This window comes from Balaenoptera acutorostrata, chromosome 5 (genome assembly GCF_949987535.1).
Source record: "Balaenoptera acutorostrata chromosome 5, mBalAcu1.1, whole genome shotgun sequence".
Taxonomy (NCBI): Eukaryota; Metazoa; Chordata; class Mammalia; order Artiodactyla; family Balaenopteridae; genus Balaenoptera; species Balaenoptera acutorostrata.
Window position 1 is genome coordinate 51,953,501 of NC_080068.1, and position 18,888 is coordinate 51,972,388.

At 37.2% G+C, this 18,888-nt stretch overlaps 1 protein-coding gene across 1 annotated transcript; it reads right to left on the reverse strand.

Moving 5' to 3' along the window:
• Positions 1 to 2,248: 2,248 nt before the first annotated feature.
• AREG (amphiregulin) lies at positions 2,249 to 11,414 on the reverse strand. The gene is made up of 6 exons (XM_007179823.2): positions 11,082 to 11,414; positions 9,709 to 9,957; positions 6,902 to 7,103; positions 6,023 to 6,178; positions 3,937 to 4,048; positions 2,249 to 2,479 (listed from the first exon to the last, which is right to left on the reverse strand). Exons 1-5 carry the CDS (start codon positions 11,140 to 11,142, stop codon positions 3,955 to 3,957), a joined length of 762 nt encoding a protein of 253 aa, XP_007179885.1. The 5' UTR covers positions 11,143 to 11,414; the 3' UTR covers positions 2,249 to 2,479; positions 3,937 to 3,954.
• Positions 11,415 to 18,888: the final 7,474 nt, after the last annotated feature.

Consider the following 18,888-nt stretch of genomic DNA (forward strand, 5'->3'; position numbering starts at 1 on the left):
CCCTCCTTTAGTAATCTTGAGCACTTATGTGGCTTCAGTTACCATATATATTTTGACAACTCCCTATCTATAATTCTTCCCCTCACTGCACTTCAGACTTGTATATCTAACTGCTTAGTAGATGTCTCCTGATATCTCAAAGTGACAGATCCAAAGCTGAATATATTATCACACTTGTAGACCTGGTTTTTTTCCTCTCACCTACTCAATCTCAGATGTGAGGTGAGGGACAGGGTTGATTCAGTTGACTAACTGACTGGGCCGGTACTTATTTCCCCATAAATCCATTAAAAACTAGAAAGGATGATTTTACAAAGTAGAGAAGAGACATTCTTCATTCAAGGATAAATAAAAAGCCATGCTTCCCTCCTGGAATATTCAATAAGCTAGTTCAAGAGATTCCCTACTTAAAATTATGTCACCATCTCCCTAGCCACCGAAGCCAGGAACCTGAGGGCCACCCCAGATTTCTTCTCTTCTCTCACTGTCTTATTGCCCTCAGCCTTGTTTTCAATAATAAATCACCTTGTTTTTGTTTTTTAATCTATAAAAACATCTCCAAATACATGCTGAGTCTCTTTCCCTGCCTTAACTTCCCAACTTCAAGTGTTTCTCTTTTCACACTTGGAATATTTCAACTGCTTCCAAGCGAATCTTCCTACCTCTGGCTTCCTACCTTGGCTCAAGTCCCTTCACCATATGGTTGCCTGATGACCTACTTGGAACACAAATTTGATCAAGTTTCTACCCCTGACCAGCTGGCTTGAATGATTCCTCATTTAACTTACAGTACAAGTTAAATGCCCCGTGTGACCCTGTCCTTACCACTCCAGCTTCTGTTACAGCCTCTATTGACTTTACCCTCTCTGTTTCAGTACTACTGAACTATTTTATGTATTTTCCTTTTTAGCACATACTTTTTGATGACTTTGTAATTTTGCTTGTGCCCATAATGGTTTTCTCTATATAACTCCTACTCATCCTTCAAGGATAATGTTAGGTGACACCTCTCCAGGAAGCGCTCCCTGACTCAGTCAGCCTGGGCTGGGTAAGTACTCCCCTAAATCCCATGGATTCCTGGTACCACACCTCATTCAGTTATTTACTGCACTGTACTGACAAGACATGCTCTCTCCCGCCAACTTGGTGGTAAATGTCTTGTATTCCTAGCACTCTATTTGAATCATCCACAATAAATATTCAGTAAATGAAGTTGAGGAAAATGTGTACTGTAGATGTGCAAGCAGAGGTGAATCACAGGTTCTCAACACTGGCTGTAAATAGGAAACATCTAGGAATCTTTAAACAAATACAGGTATCAATGACCCACACTTGTCCATTTAAGTCAGAAGCTCTGGGAGGGGGGGCCTGGACACTGACATTTAAAACTGAAGTGAAGGTAGATGAGGCTGGGAGCCAATTGGTTAGACGATCACTGGGCATGGATTTGGTGAATGCTAGAGACAGATGTAAGTATTGGTGCTTGAGGTACCTTTCATTCATGAAATTCTATGAGATGATTGCTGGAATTATGCTTATTATTGGTTCATTTTCTCAAAATATTCCCTGCACAATATAACGGTTGTTTTGTTTTTTGTGCAGGTAACTCAACTGACCAGCCAGGAACCAGACTGAGTCATTCCACAACATTAATGTTCTTGAAAGAACACTCATCACAAATACACATGTATTTGTTTAAAATAAGAAAAGAGTAAGAAAAGAGTAGCAAGTGGAGAAAAAGAAGAGTGGGTTTTAGATACTTTTACATTTATGTCATGATGTTAGGGAAAGATGTCTCAAATCTAAATACTTCCTGGTTCTCTTGAAATGCCGTATTCAAACCTTGTCTCCTCCTTGTTTATGGTGATGATAATGATGGGCAATATATTTTCCTTCTTTTATAATATCTGTGTTTACGGTAACAGAGAGGCCATGCCATGTGTTGATTTTAGAAGCTTTTCTAATTAACAGGACTTGGAATAAGTTCTACATAGAATAAGAAAGACCAGTTTGGGATATTAGTATTTGTGGGAGGGCTAAGTGATTCTGGTTTATAATTTTCCCATTAAGAGTGCTTTCTAAGAAAAGCAGTAAGTTTTGAAAATGAACACAAAAACAGTAATAAAAGGAAGGAACTCCTTTTAAAATGATCATTTAAATGTTAGGAGAAAAATAACCCTAAAGTCTCACAATGTCAAAACTAATATTCAAACTCTCAATCTGTTTGATTAAAAAAGTTTATTGAGCTGTAAAATAAATACATTTCCATTAAATATTAAATAAATTATTTACAACTTGAAAAAATACTTTTTATCTCCATGCATCTTTATACACAGAAATAAGACTTAGGGTTAAAAAGTGACCATTGAAAGTTTAAAACCATCAGAACGGAAAGGTTCTGTTTTCTCTGGATCCACTGAAAAGAGGAACCAATGTATCACTCAGGGTTGTGACTTGGCAGTGACTTGGATCTGATACTCTGTTAGAAAATAAAACAGAGTGTTAGAGATAAGCTCAATTCCAGCATAGCTTTAAGAAAATGTCAAAGAATAATCAGGAATCAGAATTTCTGTCAACTTTTTTTCTAGGATGTCTTGTGAAAAATGCTAAGAGCTTTTCAGAGACAAACCATCCCTTTGACTTGAATCTTTCTTTCACATCAGCTTTGTTTATATGCCTACTTAGGTAAAGACTGCATGTGCTCAAACCTGTTTCATCAAATTCTGCTTAATAAAATTGCAGCAATAGTCATGAGAAATAGTTTTCCTAACCAAATCTATGCAGTGGATATAATTAAAAATGAAGATGAAGTGGCTCAGTGTATTTATGATATACAGTTAATTTAAGATAATTGGTACCAAGGGCATAATAATAGTACATACCAGTTATAGGCAACCACTATGTGCCAGCTCAACATTCCTTTTCCTAAAGTCATTCTGGACCTCCTTTGAGAAATTTCAATTGCACTAAATAACCAGAAATCAACCCTTATGCATGCTGGTGGTTTTAGCTTCAGATCATTAAGCCAATTCATTAATAAATTTTGATGAATAAGTATTGAGTATAGAATTGTCATGGATAATTATCTATTTCATGACTTACTGAGCTAATTCTGTAACAGGCTCAGAACACAATGCCTGTACTTAACCAATGCTAAATATAGTGGTTCTCCAAGCATCTGGAGTGTTGATTAAAAATGGTACTACTGACTTAGTAGTAGAACTACAATATATACTCTGACCAAGCTGCCTCTCAAATCTGAACCCCTTCTCCCCTCCTATTTCTTTTCTGTATAAGGGTACTCCACCTGCTGTTTCCACTTCCTCCCATTTGTAGCGCAAGCTCCTGGATGCTGGCTCTTCACCATGTGAGCTCAGCCTATCAGTTCAACCTTATCTTCCCCAACGCCATTGGAACTAGGCCATTTCTCAAACATTTCTAAAATAATCTAGCCCATATCACACTATTTATCTTCCTTTCCCTTTATAATCGCTTGTCCCCATCTCACCAGTTCTTCGAGGCTCACTTCCAGTGCCATCCGTATGCACATGCTTTTCTGCTCCCTAAATGTATCCCACTGGATTCTATTTCTCCTTCACTGGGAACTCCTCATATTCCATTGGTTCCTTCCTCATGACATATTTTACTTCCCCTAGTATTCTCATTCCTTACACTTTTTTTCTATCTACTAAACACTAAGTTGTCTGAGAACAGAATTTGTGTCTCCCTCATCTTTATATCCCTTATAATAGTAAGGACATAGTCCCTTCTCAGTACTGAACTCCAGCTCATGCTCAAAGAATAACACTTTAATGTAGCCAATGTTCACAGTGTATAATTAAGAAAACATGCTTTGCTCATTTTTCTTCGTATAATAGATGTTATATTTTTTTTAATTGTAGGATATTATATAAAGATATCTTTTAAAACTCAAACCTGTAATATTCTCTTTAGTTATGCTATGGCACGTGCAGTTCCATTTTCTTGTTGAAGTTTCTTTCGTTCTTCAGCTGCACCTTCATATTCCCTGAAGTATTGTTTTCGAAGCCTTCCGAGAACAAGATATTCTACTGTTATCAAAGTTCTATTCATCTATATATTGACTGGGGTTTCATGAGTATAGGGAATTCCTTTCATAAGTTGTTATAGACCGTTGCACACTTATGGACCACTCCACCAAAACAAAACCTAAACCCAGCTAAAAGTATCACGAATGTTCTTCTCAAGGGGATCTTTATGTTGACTTTACATAAACATATTTTCAAAGTACTGAGATTTAAATAAGTGTGCCTTGAGATGCAAACTTTCAGAAAGCATGAAACACATTCATATCCCGCCCCCCACCCCCGCCAACTTAGCACAATTGCCATGCACAATTGGGAGAAGAAGATAGTATAGTTTTACCAGAGAAGGACTGTATGCTTGTACAAATTAATCTGAATGCTTAGTTTTTAAAAAAAAAAAAAAAAACAGGCTTACAAAACAAACTGAGTTTTATTTATTTCTAAATATAATAAATACCTCTAGTTTTATTTATTACTACTTACTACCAAAAAACTCAATGGTCTGAAATGTCTTAGTGTTGTACAAGCAATTCTATTTTTAGTAGGTCTTTATCTACTAAATATTACTATTAAAATCTTAAGAACTTCCGTTGTGATGTTCGGGGAAAAAATCAAGTTCAATTATGAAAAAGCAGCAAGTATGTCTTAAGCAAGTATTTGCTATGTGTTTCAAATACAGGGAGAATACCAGAGAAAAGGACAACATGACAAAGTTTTTCCATACTCTTCCAAAGGATTATTAAATATCTCAACTTGAATAATTACAAGCTTAAATAATTCTTTCAAAACATCTTCCCTAACTGGCAATTTCTTCTTCTATCCTTCTATGTCAAATAGTAATGGTTTGTCTGAGGGAATCTTTGCTAAATACATTTGCATATTTGACTTGAGGTACTAACAGATCGAAATAATTTCTAGGGTGTGAAAAAACAAATTTAAACCACACATAAAACTTTACGTGCATCATAAAACAGTATTCTATGTGTCATTTTATCATTATCTGATCTGAGTTTAAAATAATAGCAAACAATGGCAGAAGATAACCCCTTGTTTCCTGAATGGCAGGAGTAGTAGATCATGTACACAGTCCAGCTGTTAAAGTAATTTACCAAGACCTGAAATTAGAATAATGAGTCTTGCTTTTCCCCAAGCTGTAGTAGCACATGAGTCATTATAGAGCCATTCACACCCTCCCCCAACTTCCTTAATTCACTGACTTTTGTTTGACAGACAATGCCATTTTTACATACCCACCAGTGTCTACTACCTGGGACAGTCTAGTTCTAGCATTCATTGGTCATGCAATGAAGTATGTGGTCTGTTATTACGAGCACAGGGAAGATACTGCAGGAATGAAACAGTAATAGAATTGTCCCTGCTTCCTATGCCATGCCATATGGAGGAAATTTATTTTAATAATTGAGTTCCCCTATTGCACTTGACAATAATAGGCATAAACTCTAAGTATGTCAGTACACCATGCTATAAAAGTCCTAACTCAGAATTTTGCATTCTAATAGGAGCAGAAGACATATTTTCTTGGCTCCTGGTTTGAAGCTCTTTGTAATTTTTTAGTACCAAAGCAATATCTCTGACAACCTACTATGAACCAGGCCTTAATTAGCTTCTGGGAGGCTTGTTTTAGCTTAATATAGTCATAGACGATATCAACACTCTGAGATTTGGAAGTAACCATGAGTAGCCATATAACATGAAACAAAACTATCACTTTACATTCAAGAAAAGGGTTTCATGTATTAAGTTTCAATGGTGGCCCAAGTAATATCCATTTGACCATATTCTATGAGTTGTCAATGAAGTATAAAGATATAACCAAAGATCATATGCCACCAATAGAATAACTCACCTAAAATATGATACCACATTGTGATAGAAATACTGAAAAAAATTAACCCGGCATTATTTTATTAGGGATTTTTAAGATATGCCTTACTTACAGGAGTGTAATAATAACAGCAATAGCTGTGAAGCTCATGGCGGAGACAAAAGCAGCTATAGCTGCTAAAGCAATTTTTGATAAATTGCTGTCAGCCATGCTGTGAATCTTCATGGACTTTTCCCCACATCGTTCACCAAAGTAATCCTGATGACATCTGCAAACACCCATATTTTAAAATTATAATCACTGAAAAAATTCCAATAAATTTTATGTTTGCTTTCCAGATCATAAACAACCACTAATTCTAACATTAAAAAAAGCCATGCCATACATTTATTTGTATTTCAAAATGATGAGACATAGAATGCATTTGAGCCAAAGATCTATTAGTATAAGAAAAAGTTGAGATTCGTTTGGGTGTGATATTCCAAGAAGACACACCTTTTCATTCTTTGTGCTCCATGTATGACCAACTGATGAGGTCAGTGACTTGTTATGGAGCTAATACATTCCACTATCATTTAATGTGCTAGCGGCTTTTGGGGGGAAGGAAGCTAGAACAACATTATGTGAAAACTACCTTTAGTTCTTTTTTTATCAAGAGGTTTTGTAAATATATATTGTAAAATGATGGTTTTCACCAGGGTTTAGCAAACTATCGCCCATGGGTTAAATCTGGCCATTTGCCAGGTCTTTTACAGCATGCAAGCCAAGAATGTTTTTTTCTTTTTTCTCAAATGGCTGTATTTTAATTGGTTATACGAGTACATACTTCACCTTGACCCACGAAGCCCAAAATATTTCCTACCTGGCTCTTTAAGAAAAAGTTTGCAAACCCCTGGTTTATATATTGAAAAAAATAAATGGTTTTCTGCAGTTAGGGGTTTCAGACACAGTGTTAGAAATATAGAATTCTACATAATTTAGGAAAACTTACTGGCATGATACTGTTTCCAGGTGCTCTATAAATTTGCATTCTCCATGAATGCAGAAATTTTGGAATTCTGCATCACATGGATTTTTCTTCTTTCTATTTCTTCTATTTTTTCCATTTTTGCCTCCTTTTTTCTTTCTTTTGGGTTTATCTGAAGTCTTTGAACTTTCAGTTTTGTCTTTCTTGGGCTTAACTACCTGTTCAACTAAAAAAAAGATTTATTGATAACAGTCTCTCTTCATCTGGAATACCATTTTGGAGACATAAGAGAAAGAAGTCCTAGCAGTGAGAGCTCACAGGGATAACAGCTATATTTGTCTCATTATTTAACACAACTCATACACAATAATTGAACAAAGAGAATATCTGTATTGTGTGACACTTAAATATCTGAACCCCTTTGTTATTTTATTAGCTTAGAAACATATTTTGAATTTATTTGTGTCAGTAATATTATTATTATTGATAATAGGAATAATAGGAGTTACTTGTCTAAGAAAATCCATGAAATATTTTAAACATTTTTTTCACTGCTAATACATACCAAGTTCTTGGTAAGGAGCATTAATTTAATTAAACCCAAATCACAGTTGAATGTATTGTTACTATCCAGATGATACAGATGAGAAAAATGAAGTTGAGTAAAGACAAGTAAATTGCACTAGGACACGTAGCTAGAAAATGCCAGTCCTGGGATGTTAAAGCCTATTATTTCCCTACCATATTATGTTTTCTCTTGGAAAAAGTTCGGTTCCATTAATTAAAGTGGGATTCGAGTATATCTGGTGATTTTCTTTACTCATATTGGTCTTGTGCTCACTATCATAATTGGGAATTAGTGTGTAACACTTGAAATGAAGAAAACAGAATTATACATTAGAGTTGATCAATTTTCTCCAACTCCCAGATTACAACAGATTATAATTAATCGATACCTTCTGGGGGCTCATTTCTATGATCAATCTATTTGAAAAAGGGGAGTCCAGAAATATTTGTACTTGCTGCTTCATAGGTTCATCCTAACTCTTCAGATCCACAGAAACCTTTGTTCAGGGTTACAGTTATGCGGGGTATAGTATACCCATATGCTAAATATAAGAAGAAGGAGTTTTCATATTGGAGCTGTGCATTTTGTTATACTAATTCCTGAATAGGTTTATCCGAGCAAGTATTTAGCAGAGTCCAGTGGAAAGAGCAAAATATCATAATGTCATAATAAAATTAGTCATAATGGTCCTGCAGTACCCACTAAATAGAAAACTCTGGAAACATAGGGAAGGGTATCAAAGATAGAACCCTATGATTAAGGTAATGACCAATAAATATTATGAAAATTTTAGCATTTACTATATCAACATTAACAATAGTCAAATTAGGAGCAATGTTTAATAGGTGGCTATGCAATTTTTATATTGAAACTTTCCTCTGATGATAAGAAAAGTACCACAGATTAGGATAATTCCTCTAACAGAAACATTTCAAATCAATATGATGCACTTTATCAGATATATTACAATTTTTAGACGGAGACAAATGGTCACTATGCTGAAGTGCTTCAATAGACATTAACCCCATGGATCAATTTCCTCTCTGTTTTACAATGCATTGCAATTTTATCCACTAGCCATTTTCATCACCAACAGTTCATTTGGCCTTATGAAATGTTAACTTGAAACATCTTTAAGACAATAGTTTCTAGAGTCTTAATGGTCTAGTCTCATCCCCTGCAAAAATAAGAATTATAGATGGACCCCTTCACCTTATGTATTATAAAAGCACAAATTCTGAAGCAAAGAAGGAAAGTGGAGGGATCGATAAAGCTTTTCCCACCTGCCACTTAACCCAGTCACCATCCTTGTGGTGTCACCTGCTCTCCCTTCACCAGTTCTGGGAGCTAGACAGATGGGGAGGATTCAGGGAAACTACAGTCAGGAAAGAAGGGTCCTTAAGTCCTGCCTCCATAGTGGATGCTCCCAGGATATTTAGATCTGATTTATTGACGATCTGCCCTCTAACTCCAAAGTAATATGAGGGCAATGAACAATACTGACCTCTTACTTTGGTACCCTCATTTTAAGCAAATGCTCTTTTTAAAAGATCAGATAACAGCAAAAGAGAAAAAAATTATAGGTCACTATTATTTAACTGACAAATGAGATTTGGGGTTAAATAGTGATTTTAGCAATATAAAATCCATGCGTATTTGTCCTTCTTCAATATTTCCATAAGGTGGTATTACTATTATTATTACCAATTTCTCAACATCTAATTCACAAAGGCTAAGATCCAATCGTTCCTCTCCCATTACTTCTTTCTGTTCCCTTATTTGTGTCAAAATGCAGTTATTTAGAGAAAAGTGGTGGTGGGGAGTGGCTATAAAAGCTGACACTAAGTATATAGGACTTGTTGATGTTTAATCTGTTTCTCAGATTGGGGGGGGAGGGGGTCATGTGGCAGAGTATCTGGGACCAAACAGATTGGAGTTTCTCATTCTGGCTGTGGAATTTGGGGCAGAATGCTTAACCTTCTTGAGCTTCAGTTATCACATCTGTAAAATGATAACAATTCCTACTTCACAGAGTTGTGAAGATTAGACTTACTAGACATAAAACGTTTGTTAGAGTTCCAGACACATAGGATGTCAATAGCTCTTTCCATCTCAGTTGCTAGCTTACCTAGTGGGGTATACAACAGTCATACACACAAGAAAGCCCCTGGGAGATCTGGGGAGCAGCTTTTCTTTGGAAGCAGCTTTGCTCATCCAAACCACACATCTTATAGGCTACACTGTCACCTCATCCTCTACTCACCTCTGACTAAATCATCTACAATATAGCCAGATATTTGTGGTTCGTTATCGTACTCTTCTGCATAGTCAGAGTCGATGTCCGAGGACAGTTCGCTACTAGAAGGCATTTCACTCGCAGGAGAAATCTCACTTCCCGAGGACATCTGACTCCTTGAGGTCACCTCAAATCCATCAGCAGTGTGGTCCCCAGAAAATGGTTTCCCTTTCCCAGAGTAGGTGTCATTGACGTCTAATCCAGCAGTATAATGGGCTATGGGAGCAAGAAAAAGGGAAGAAAAGAGAAAGTAAAGCAGAATGCCTTTTCTCACCAGTCAGTTGCATTCGGGAGACAGGTTTATCTTCAAAGCAGTTATTGTACATGTGCTATTGTTTGTGATTGAGTCACTTATGAAAGCAACTTCACATTTTGCCAACACATGGCTGTTTGTTGTGCCAGTTACAGAGCTTCTTTCATTGTTTTCTTTTCCACAGATAGCCCACATTAATTTCCACACCAATATATATATATATATATATATATATATATATATATATATATATATATATATATATATACTACCAAGTAGGCAAATTAATGTCATATAATTATTTAAGAAGTAATATCTAAATATTGTCATAACTTCACATACCAAATGCATTTGTAGTTTCTAGAATGTTACCTGTCCCATTTTAATAAACAGGTTCTAGAGATAAATACCAGATTTTCCTAACACGTGCTCACATTTTTAACAAGAGTATGTATATAAAATGTAAAAAGTAGTTGATAATAATTATTCTTATTGCCATTGTTTCTTATTATTGTTCTCACGTAGAGTAAAACTAGGGACTAGGTAAGATTTGGGGGCCAGAATTAAGCCCCTGCTTTATCTTTTAGGTCTCAATAAAGCAGTGTCAGAGTGGTACTTTTAACTTCTCCCTGGGACGATGCGAGGCCCTCTAGAAAAGTAAAAACAAAATCACTTGACAGTGGAGATGGAGAATTTAGGCAGGAGGTAGCACTCCTCGGTCCGAGACTTAACCACTCTTCTCCAAGATCTGCGGAAATCACTTCACCTCTCTGTACCTTGGTTTCTTTATCTTATCTTTATCTTTATTTGGATCACAGGATCTCTAAGTTCTCCTTCAGCTGGACTCAAGTAAGAGTACAAGGATTCTCAGGCTCCCTCTTGCTAGCTTGGAACATCTAAGACACCCACCCACTTTTCTCTTCCTCCCAGGGAGTATCCACAGGGAGGGAGGGACCTCGATCACCTCCCACGGGACAGAGCCGGGGGCGCCGAGGGGCGGTGTTTTTGGAGAAGCAGCAGCAAAATTCAAGAGGTGCCCGCGGTGGGAGAAGCGCTGGGCAGCAGCTCAGAGCCGGGATGTCCTCACCTGAGCCGAAGATCAACAGCAACAGCACCACAGGCGCCGGCAGCAGCAGCGGGGCTCTCATTGGTCCCTCGGAGCGGCGGCGTTGCGGTCTCTGAGGCAACTCGGCCGGGAGCTGCTGGAGGGAGGACGAGGTGGTGGGGAGAGGGGGGACAAGGGGAGTCTTGCGGCCGTGCTCGCAGGCCCGGCCGGGCTCGGGCGCTGGAGGCAGCTCCTGAAGCTCGCCTCGGGATCCCTGGGCTCCGGCTCGCGCGCAAGGTGTGCGAACGTTCCGGAGGCGCGGCGCGCACCTGCAGCTTTATAGGCCGGGCGGGCACCCGGGCATCGCCTGTGACGTCACGGCCGCCGCGGTGGGTGGAGGCGGGCGGCAGCCCCGAGAGAGGTTACTACCCCCAAACCACACACGGATGCCAGACGCCCCACCTTCTGGGACCGTAGAGAGCCGCTGGGAGGAAGTGAAAATTAAACCCCTCGCTGCAAGCTGAAAAAAAATACCAGATCTATGTTCAAGGGAAGGAGTAGAGTTTGGGAGCTAGTATCTGACATTCAAAAATCCCGAACTTTCAAACTCTCTGAAAACCCTCCGAATATACTTTAGTTGATCTAGTATTGCAACAGACAGGGATTAACTAGAAAAGTTCCATATTAAGATATAAAAGTACTTTAAGACCAAGAATGACTTAACCATAGCCCGATGTCTTTAACAAGAATAATGAAATGAATGACTTTAACAAGTATAATGAAATGCATTAAATGACTAGAGAGCACACCTCCTAATGAGAAGCTGCTTTATTTACCATATCTCAACCGGGGCTCTTTCCCACCCACTACTAAGAGGCCAGAATTTCCAACCACCTCCCTTCTGGTTTCTTTATGTGTCCCAGGGCCCTCGTCAAAGTTATTATTTATTGATCATTTATTTTGCAGAACAGTACACTAAAAATATTACCAGTACCATCTCATTCAAAAACCTTGCTAAGTATCATTTTCCCTGTTTTACAAGAGAGGCTAATGTCAGCTTTACAAAGCAAGGAGGACTTTACACAGCAGGTCATGGCAGAAGTCAGATAGATTTAACTTCAAGTTCATCTGACTCTTAAAATCTCTTTCCTCTCTGATAAAGGGATTTAGACTAAACTTCTCTTTGAAAAGAGAATTTCTGGGAGAGAATAATATTTAACATAAAGGAATAATCTCTACTGGTAGCATGTTGGCATTTGGATGAAGGGTGGTCCTAAGATTTTGCCTCTGGAATCCCAAGATAAAAAGGGCCAGCTTTTAGGGCCCATTTAGAAGCTAGTAGGGCATTTTAATCATGACAAGTAGATAATACGAAGAGAGAGGGAGAAAGCTGCTTAATTTGACTAACTTTGATGTAGAGACAACTCCAGAACTGGATTTTTCTCGACTTGAGGAATCGAAAAAAGCACTGTTCTCTCTTAGTGTTTCTTTGTCCTGAAGATACGTATCTCTTCCGTGACTGTTCCAGTAAAACAGCTCTTTTAGGAATGTGGTCCACAGTGCATCTGTCCTAATTCTGGGAAACTTTTTAAAAGCTACTTATTTTTTAATGACACATCATAATAAAGTAGGCTAAATAGTACCATATGTTTAGTAGGATAAAATAAACAGTCATGAATCATGTCTTCTCCCCTATTGGACACTTGTGGAGAACATATTTTGTGTAATCCACTTGTTTTATGTTTTATGCAGGGAAGTAGTAAAGAGGGAGATTAAATGATGACCAGCTCCCTGATCCCAGTAGCTCAATGAGGTGAGAGCCAGATGCATAGGAAAGTAATTCTGTTACATCAGATGGAAAGAAGGATTGGGTGCCATGAAAAACCAGGATGCAGTTTAGTTTTGCCATGTGTATCATGGAAAGTTCTGTGGAAAGATGGAGAGACCACTCAATGGCCTTCCTAGCAGAAAGTGTAAATGGAAAGAATACCTGAAGTCGAGGTGTGACTGAGAGCAGAAAACCAGACTAGAAAGTGACACTGCCCATTCCAGAGTGAAGCAGGGGCCTGCATGGTCATCTTTTTTGGTGAATGAGACAATTGTGATTCAGAGAGATTCAGTCTTACCCGCAGATTTCAAAAGATGGTGGAGATTTTCTTTAGCTTACAGGCTGTCAGCCTACACTGGTGCATCTTTCTGCTCTCGTAGGTTTTGATTTTGTTCTAGTCCTCTTCTTCCCTTTTTCTTACTCTTTCTTCTTATTGAGGTGAATGCAAGTTGTGCATATCTGTCATCAAAAGTGTTTTACTTTGAAGTGAAAGGGTCTCTTTATAATGGAAATTATTCTGTCTTTTTCCAACTGGAAATTTAGAGGGTGATAATTTACATTGGTGTGGAATATAACATGGCATCATAGGGACAGAGTGCTTAGATTCAAACAAGTTGGGTTTTCATATACAAATTCCACCATATAGTAAATTACTTATTATTTGAAAAATTCGGATTCCTCATCTAAAAATAGGAATAAAGATCCCCGCCTCCTGTTAAGCAGATTAAATGAAATAAGATACAGAAACATTAGCACAGATCCTAGCATATGGTGAGTGCACAATAGATGGTAACTATTATTAACCTTGACGTTATGATAGTTACATTATATTAATCACATTGAAGAATTAAGTGACTCTTATAAATGCAGCTACTCACAGAGTAAGTGAATAATCTCCTCCAATATTTTCAAGCCATGAACTTTGTACCTACTTCACATTAAGATTAAACATTTTGAACATTATGGTTCATCACAGGGTATCATTGGCGTCATCATAGTTGCATCACAATGGCAGCACCCCTTGATGACTCATGGCATTCTGGAATATATGCATGAGAAGAAAACCAACCCCATGTAAGTGTGGGATTCTTTACATTCTGCATGTTAAGTTGAGACAAGGAGGAACAATTGCAAGAAATTCAAGTAGAGAAGCAACTTTTCTTTACCCTGATAAATTGATGGTTCCCTCATCTAGTATAAGGTTAAGGGCAGCCCTAAAGACAAATGTTCCTAGCCAACCACACTCATTTTGGTGCCTAGTATCTCGATCCTGATAATATTTTATATGTATAGTGGAAACAAACTCACTTTGACTCTGCTAAAATGTGTGCTGTAGAACCCAGAGTAGAATTATGTGTTTGTTCATACAGCTGATCTTGAATTTTTACAGATAGCACCAGGGTCTGAGTAAATATTACATCAGGGTCATTGTTATGAGTCAACAAATGAACTCCCAAACTAAAATTAAGAAATTCTCTAAAATATAAGCAACATTTCATTTATTAATAAATACATTAACTCCATTTAGAGGTCTATCATTTTCTACTTTTCACCTTGGAATTTATCCATTCTAAAGAATATATAATTTCTAGTTCCTTCAAAAAGAGACCTTAAATGAACTTGATTTATCTTGACAGAATAAAATACATTTACTTGCCCTTTATATCTTTCACATGATGGCTTTTGCAGAGCAAGGACTAGCAGATGGGACTGAAAGCAGTGAATGATTTGGTACAGTGGAAACTAAATAAACGTAATATACAATTCACTACATTTATACACACAAAAAATCAATCCTCTAGGTAGTTCACTTACTTATCAAATATATTTTGAGAACTAGATACTTTTTTAGGTTTAGGCACTGGGCTAGAACTTTGAATAAGTCATAGTGTCCTTGTTTTTAAGGACTTTACATTCTATTAAAGGGAAACACATAATAACCAAGGAAACAATACACATAATCAATTTAGGTATTTAGAAGTGCTAGAAAGGAAATAAAATGTGTGATATAGGGGGCTTGGGATGGTAGAGGAAGATGATAAAAAGAAATACAAGATAGCTTCTACACTTAAGTAGTTCACATTTTCTCTCTAGAGGAAACAGATGGCAGGATAAAAAGGAGAGCATTATCCTATAGGACAATAATAACAATATAGGAGAGCAGAGATAGGCATGGGCAGGAAGGAGCAATAGAGACAGGCACATACAAGAAGAATGAGGGATGCTGAACGGAGAGGGGCCTTACATTGGGCCTCAAATGTGTAGAGGAATTTAGGACATTGTTGAAAAGAGTTCATTCCACTAATCATTTCTTAAACACCCCTCTTAACAGTGCTAGACAAGAGCTCTCTTTAGCTCTTAACCAAAGGTCAGCTGATCAAAATCACCTGAGAACCATAACAAAATGTACTCTCCATTCTCCTCTTTTGATTCAGTAGGTTTGGTGTGGGGTCCTGGCCTGTGTATTTTTTAACAACTTTCAAGAAAATTCTGATGTGCACTTCTGATTAAGAACTACTCCACTAGGGGACACATAGGTAAAAAAAAATCAAGATACATTCAGAGAGGTTATAAACTGGTGGGGCTGCATATTTATACAGATGGAAGTTTTGTTGGAAATGTGAAGGATGGAGAAATGAATTTTAAGAGGAAGCATGTGAGTAAGTGCGATGAAGACGTTTAATTTACTACTAAGAAACTCATGTTACAAACTGATTTAGACTATTCATTTAATAGGGCACAACTTTAGTGTAATAAAAAATGTCTGAATATATGAAAAAGAAAAAATCCACTTTGCATATATTTCTTCAGGACTCAGTTTGTCACATAAATGGAATCATATCTACACCAAATTATTACGAGTTCTCACTAACTCAATTCTGAATGTAAGATCAGAAAACAGGATGTCTGCAACCATCATCATACACTGAGTTAGAAAGCATGTCAAATTTTAGTATGCCATTAATTCTTTTTTTTTTAACATCTTTATTGGAGTATAATTGCTTTAAAATGGTGTGTTAGTTTCTGCTTTATAACAAAGTGAATCAGCTATACATATACATATATCCCCATATCTCCTCCCTCTTGTGTCTCTCTCCTACTCTCCCTATCCCACCCCTCTAGGTGGTCACAAAGCACTGACCTGTGCTATGCAGTTGCTTCCCACTAGCAATCTTTTTTACATTTGGTAGTATATATGTGTCCATGCCACTCTCTCACTTCCTCCCAGCTTACACTTTCCCCTCCCCGTGTCCTCAAGCCCATTCTCTACATCTGCGTCTTTATTCCTGTCCTGCCCCTAAGGTTCTTCAGAACCATTCTTTTTTTTTTTTTTTTTAGATTCCATATATATGTGTTAGCATATGGTATTTGTTTTTCTCTTTCTGACTTACTTCACTCAGTATGACAGACTCTAGGTCCATCCTCCTCACTACAAATAAAGCAATTTCGTTTCTTTTTATGGCTGAGAAATATTCCATTGTATATATGTGTCACATCTTCTTTATCCATTCACCCGTCGATGGACATTTAGGTTACTCCCATGTCCTGGCTATAGTAAATAAAGCTGCAATGAACATTGTGGTATGTGTCTCTTTTTGAATTATGGTTTTCTCCGGATATATGCCCAGTAGTGAGATTGCTGGGTCGTATGGTAGTTCTATTTTTAGTTTTTTAAGGAACCTCCATACTGTTCTCCATAGTGGCTGTATCAATTTACACTCCCACCAACAGTGCAAGAGGGTTCCCTTTTCTCCACACCCTCTCCAGCATTTATTCTTTGTAGATTTTTTGATGTCGGCCATTCTGACTGGTGTGACGTGATACCTCATTGTAGTTTTGATTTGCATTTCTCAAATGATTAGGGGTGTTGAGCATCCTTTCATGTGTTTGTTGGCAATCTGTATATCTTCTTTGGAGAAATGTCTATTTAGGTCTTCTGCTCATTTTTGGATTCGGTTGTTTGTTTTTTTGATATTGAGCTGCATGAGCTGCTTGTAAATTTTGGAGATTAATCCTTTGTCAGTTGCTTCGTTTGCAAATATTTCTCCCATTCTGAAGGTTGCCTTTTCGTATTTTTTATGGTTTCCTTTGTTGTATAGAAGCTTTTAAGATTCATTAGGTCCCATTTGTTTATTTTTGTTTTTATTTCCATTTCTCTAGGAGGTGGGTCAAAAAGGATCTCGCTGTGATTTATGTTAAACAGTGTCCTGCCTATGTTTTCCTCTAAGTTTAATAGTGTCTGGCTTTACATTTAGGCCTTTAATCCATATTGAGTTTATTTTTGTGTATGGTGTTAGGGAGTGTTCTAATTTCATTCTTTTACATGTAGCTGTCCAGTTTTCCCAGCACCACTTATTGAAGAGGCTATCTTTTCTCCATTGTATATTCTTGCCTCCTTTATCAAAAATAAGGTGACCATATGTGCATGGGTATACCTCTGGGCCTTCTATACTGTTCCATTGATCTATATTTCTGTTTTTGTGCCAGTACCATACTGTCTTCATTACTGTAGTTTTGTAGTATAGTCTGAAGTCAGGGAGCCTGATTCCTCCAGCTCTGTTTTTCTTTCTCAAGATTGCTTTGGCTATTCGGGATTTTTTGTGTTTCCATACAAACTGTGAAATTTTTTGTTCTAGTTCTGTGAAAAATGCCAGTGGTAGTTTGATAGGGATTGCATTGAATCTGTAGATTGCTTTGGGTAGTAGACTCATTTTTACAATGTTGATTCTTCCAATCCAAGAAGTTGGTATATATCTTCATCTGTTTGTATCGTCTTTAATTTCTTTCATCAGTGTCTTATAGTTTTCTGCATAAAGGTCTTTTGTCTCCTTAGGTAGGTTTATTCCTAGGTATTTTATTCTTTTTGTTGCAATGGTAAATGGGAGTGTTTCCTTAATTATCTTTCAGATTTTTCATCATTAGTGTATAGGAATGCAAGAGATTTCTGTGCATTAACTTTGTATCCTGCTACTTTACCAAATTCATTGATTAGCTCTAGTAGTTTTCTGGTAACAACTTTAGGATTCTCTATGTATAGTATCATGTCATCTGCAAACAGTGACAGTTTTACTTCTTCTTTTCCAATTTGGATTCCTTTTGTTTCTATTTCTTCTCTGATTGCTGTGGCTAAAACTTCCAAAACTATGTTGAATAATAGTGGTGAGAGTGGGCAACTTTGTCTTGTTCCTGATCTTAGTGGAAATAGTCTGTTTTTCACCATTGAGAATGATGTTGGCTGTGGGTTTGTCATATATGACCTTTATTATGTTGAGGTAAGTTCCCTCTATGCCTACTTTCTGGAGGGTTTTTATCATAAATGGGTGTTGAATTTTATCAAAAGCTTTTTCTGCATCTATTGAGATGATCTTATGGTTTTTCTCCTTCAATTTGTTAATATGGTGTATCACATTGATTGATTTGCGTGTATTGAAGAATCCTTGCATTCCGGGGATAAACTCCACTTGATCATGGTTTATGATCCTTTTAATGTGCTGCTGGATTCTGTTTGCTAGTATTTTGTTGAGGATTTTTGCATCTATGTTCATCTGTGATATTGGCCTGTAGTTTTCTTTTCTTGTGACATCTTTGTCTGGTTTTGGTATCATGGTGATGGTGGCCTCGTAGAATGAGTTTGGGAGTGTTCCTCCCTCTGTTGTATTTTGGAAGAGTTTGAGAAGACTATTTGTTAGCTCTTCTGCAAATGTTTGATAGAATACACCTGTGAAGCCATCTGGTCCTGGGCTTTTGTTTGTTGGAAGATTTTTAATCACAGTTTCAATTTCAGTGCTTGTGATTGGTCTGTTTATGTTTTCTATTTCTTCTTGTTCAGTCTTGGAAGATTGTTCTTTTCTAAGAATTTGTCCATTTCTTCCAGGTTGTCCATTTTATTGGCATATAGTTGCTTGTAGTAATCTCTCATGATCCTTTGTATTTCTGCAGTGTCAGTGGTTACTTCTTTTTCATTTCTAATTCTGTTGATTTGAGTCTTTTCCCTTTTTTTTGTTGATGAGTCTGGCTAAT

What these genes read in the sequence shown, in the direction of transcription:
- AREG (XM_007179823.2), bottom strand. Translation starts at nt 11,142, where the DNA reads ATGAGAGCCCCGCTGCTGCTGCCGGCGCCTGTGGTGCTGTTGCTGTTG. An exon ending in GCTGTTGATCTTCGGCTCAG is followed by an intron (nt 9,958 to 11,081) that starts GTGAGGACATCC and finishes TTGCTCCCATAG; the next exon opens with CCCATTATACTGCTGGATTA. An exon ending in CTGGAAACAGTATCATGCCA is followed by an intron (nt 6,179 to 6,901) that starts GTAAGTTTTCCT and finishes GGGTGTTTGCAG; the next exon opens with ATGTCATCAGGATTACTTTG.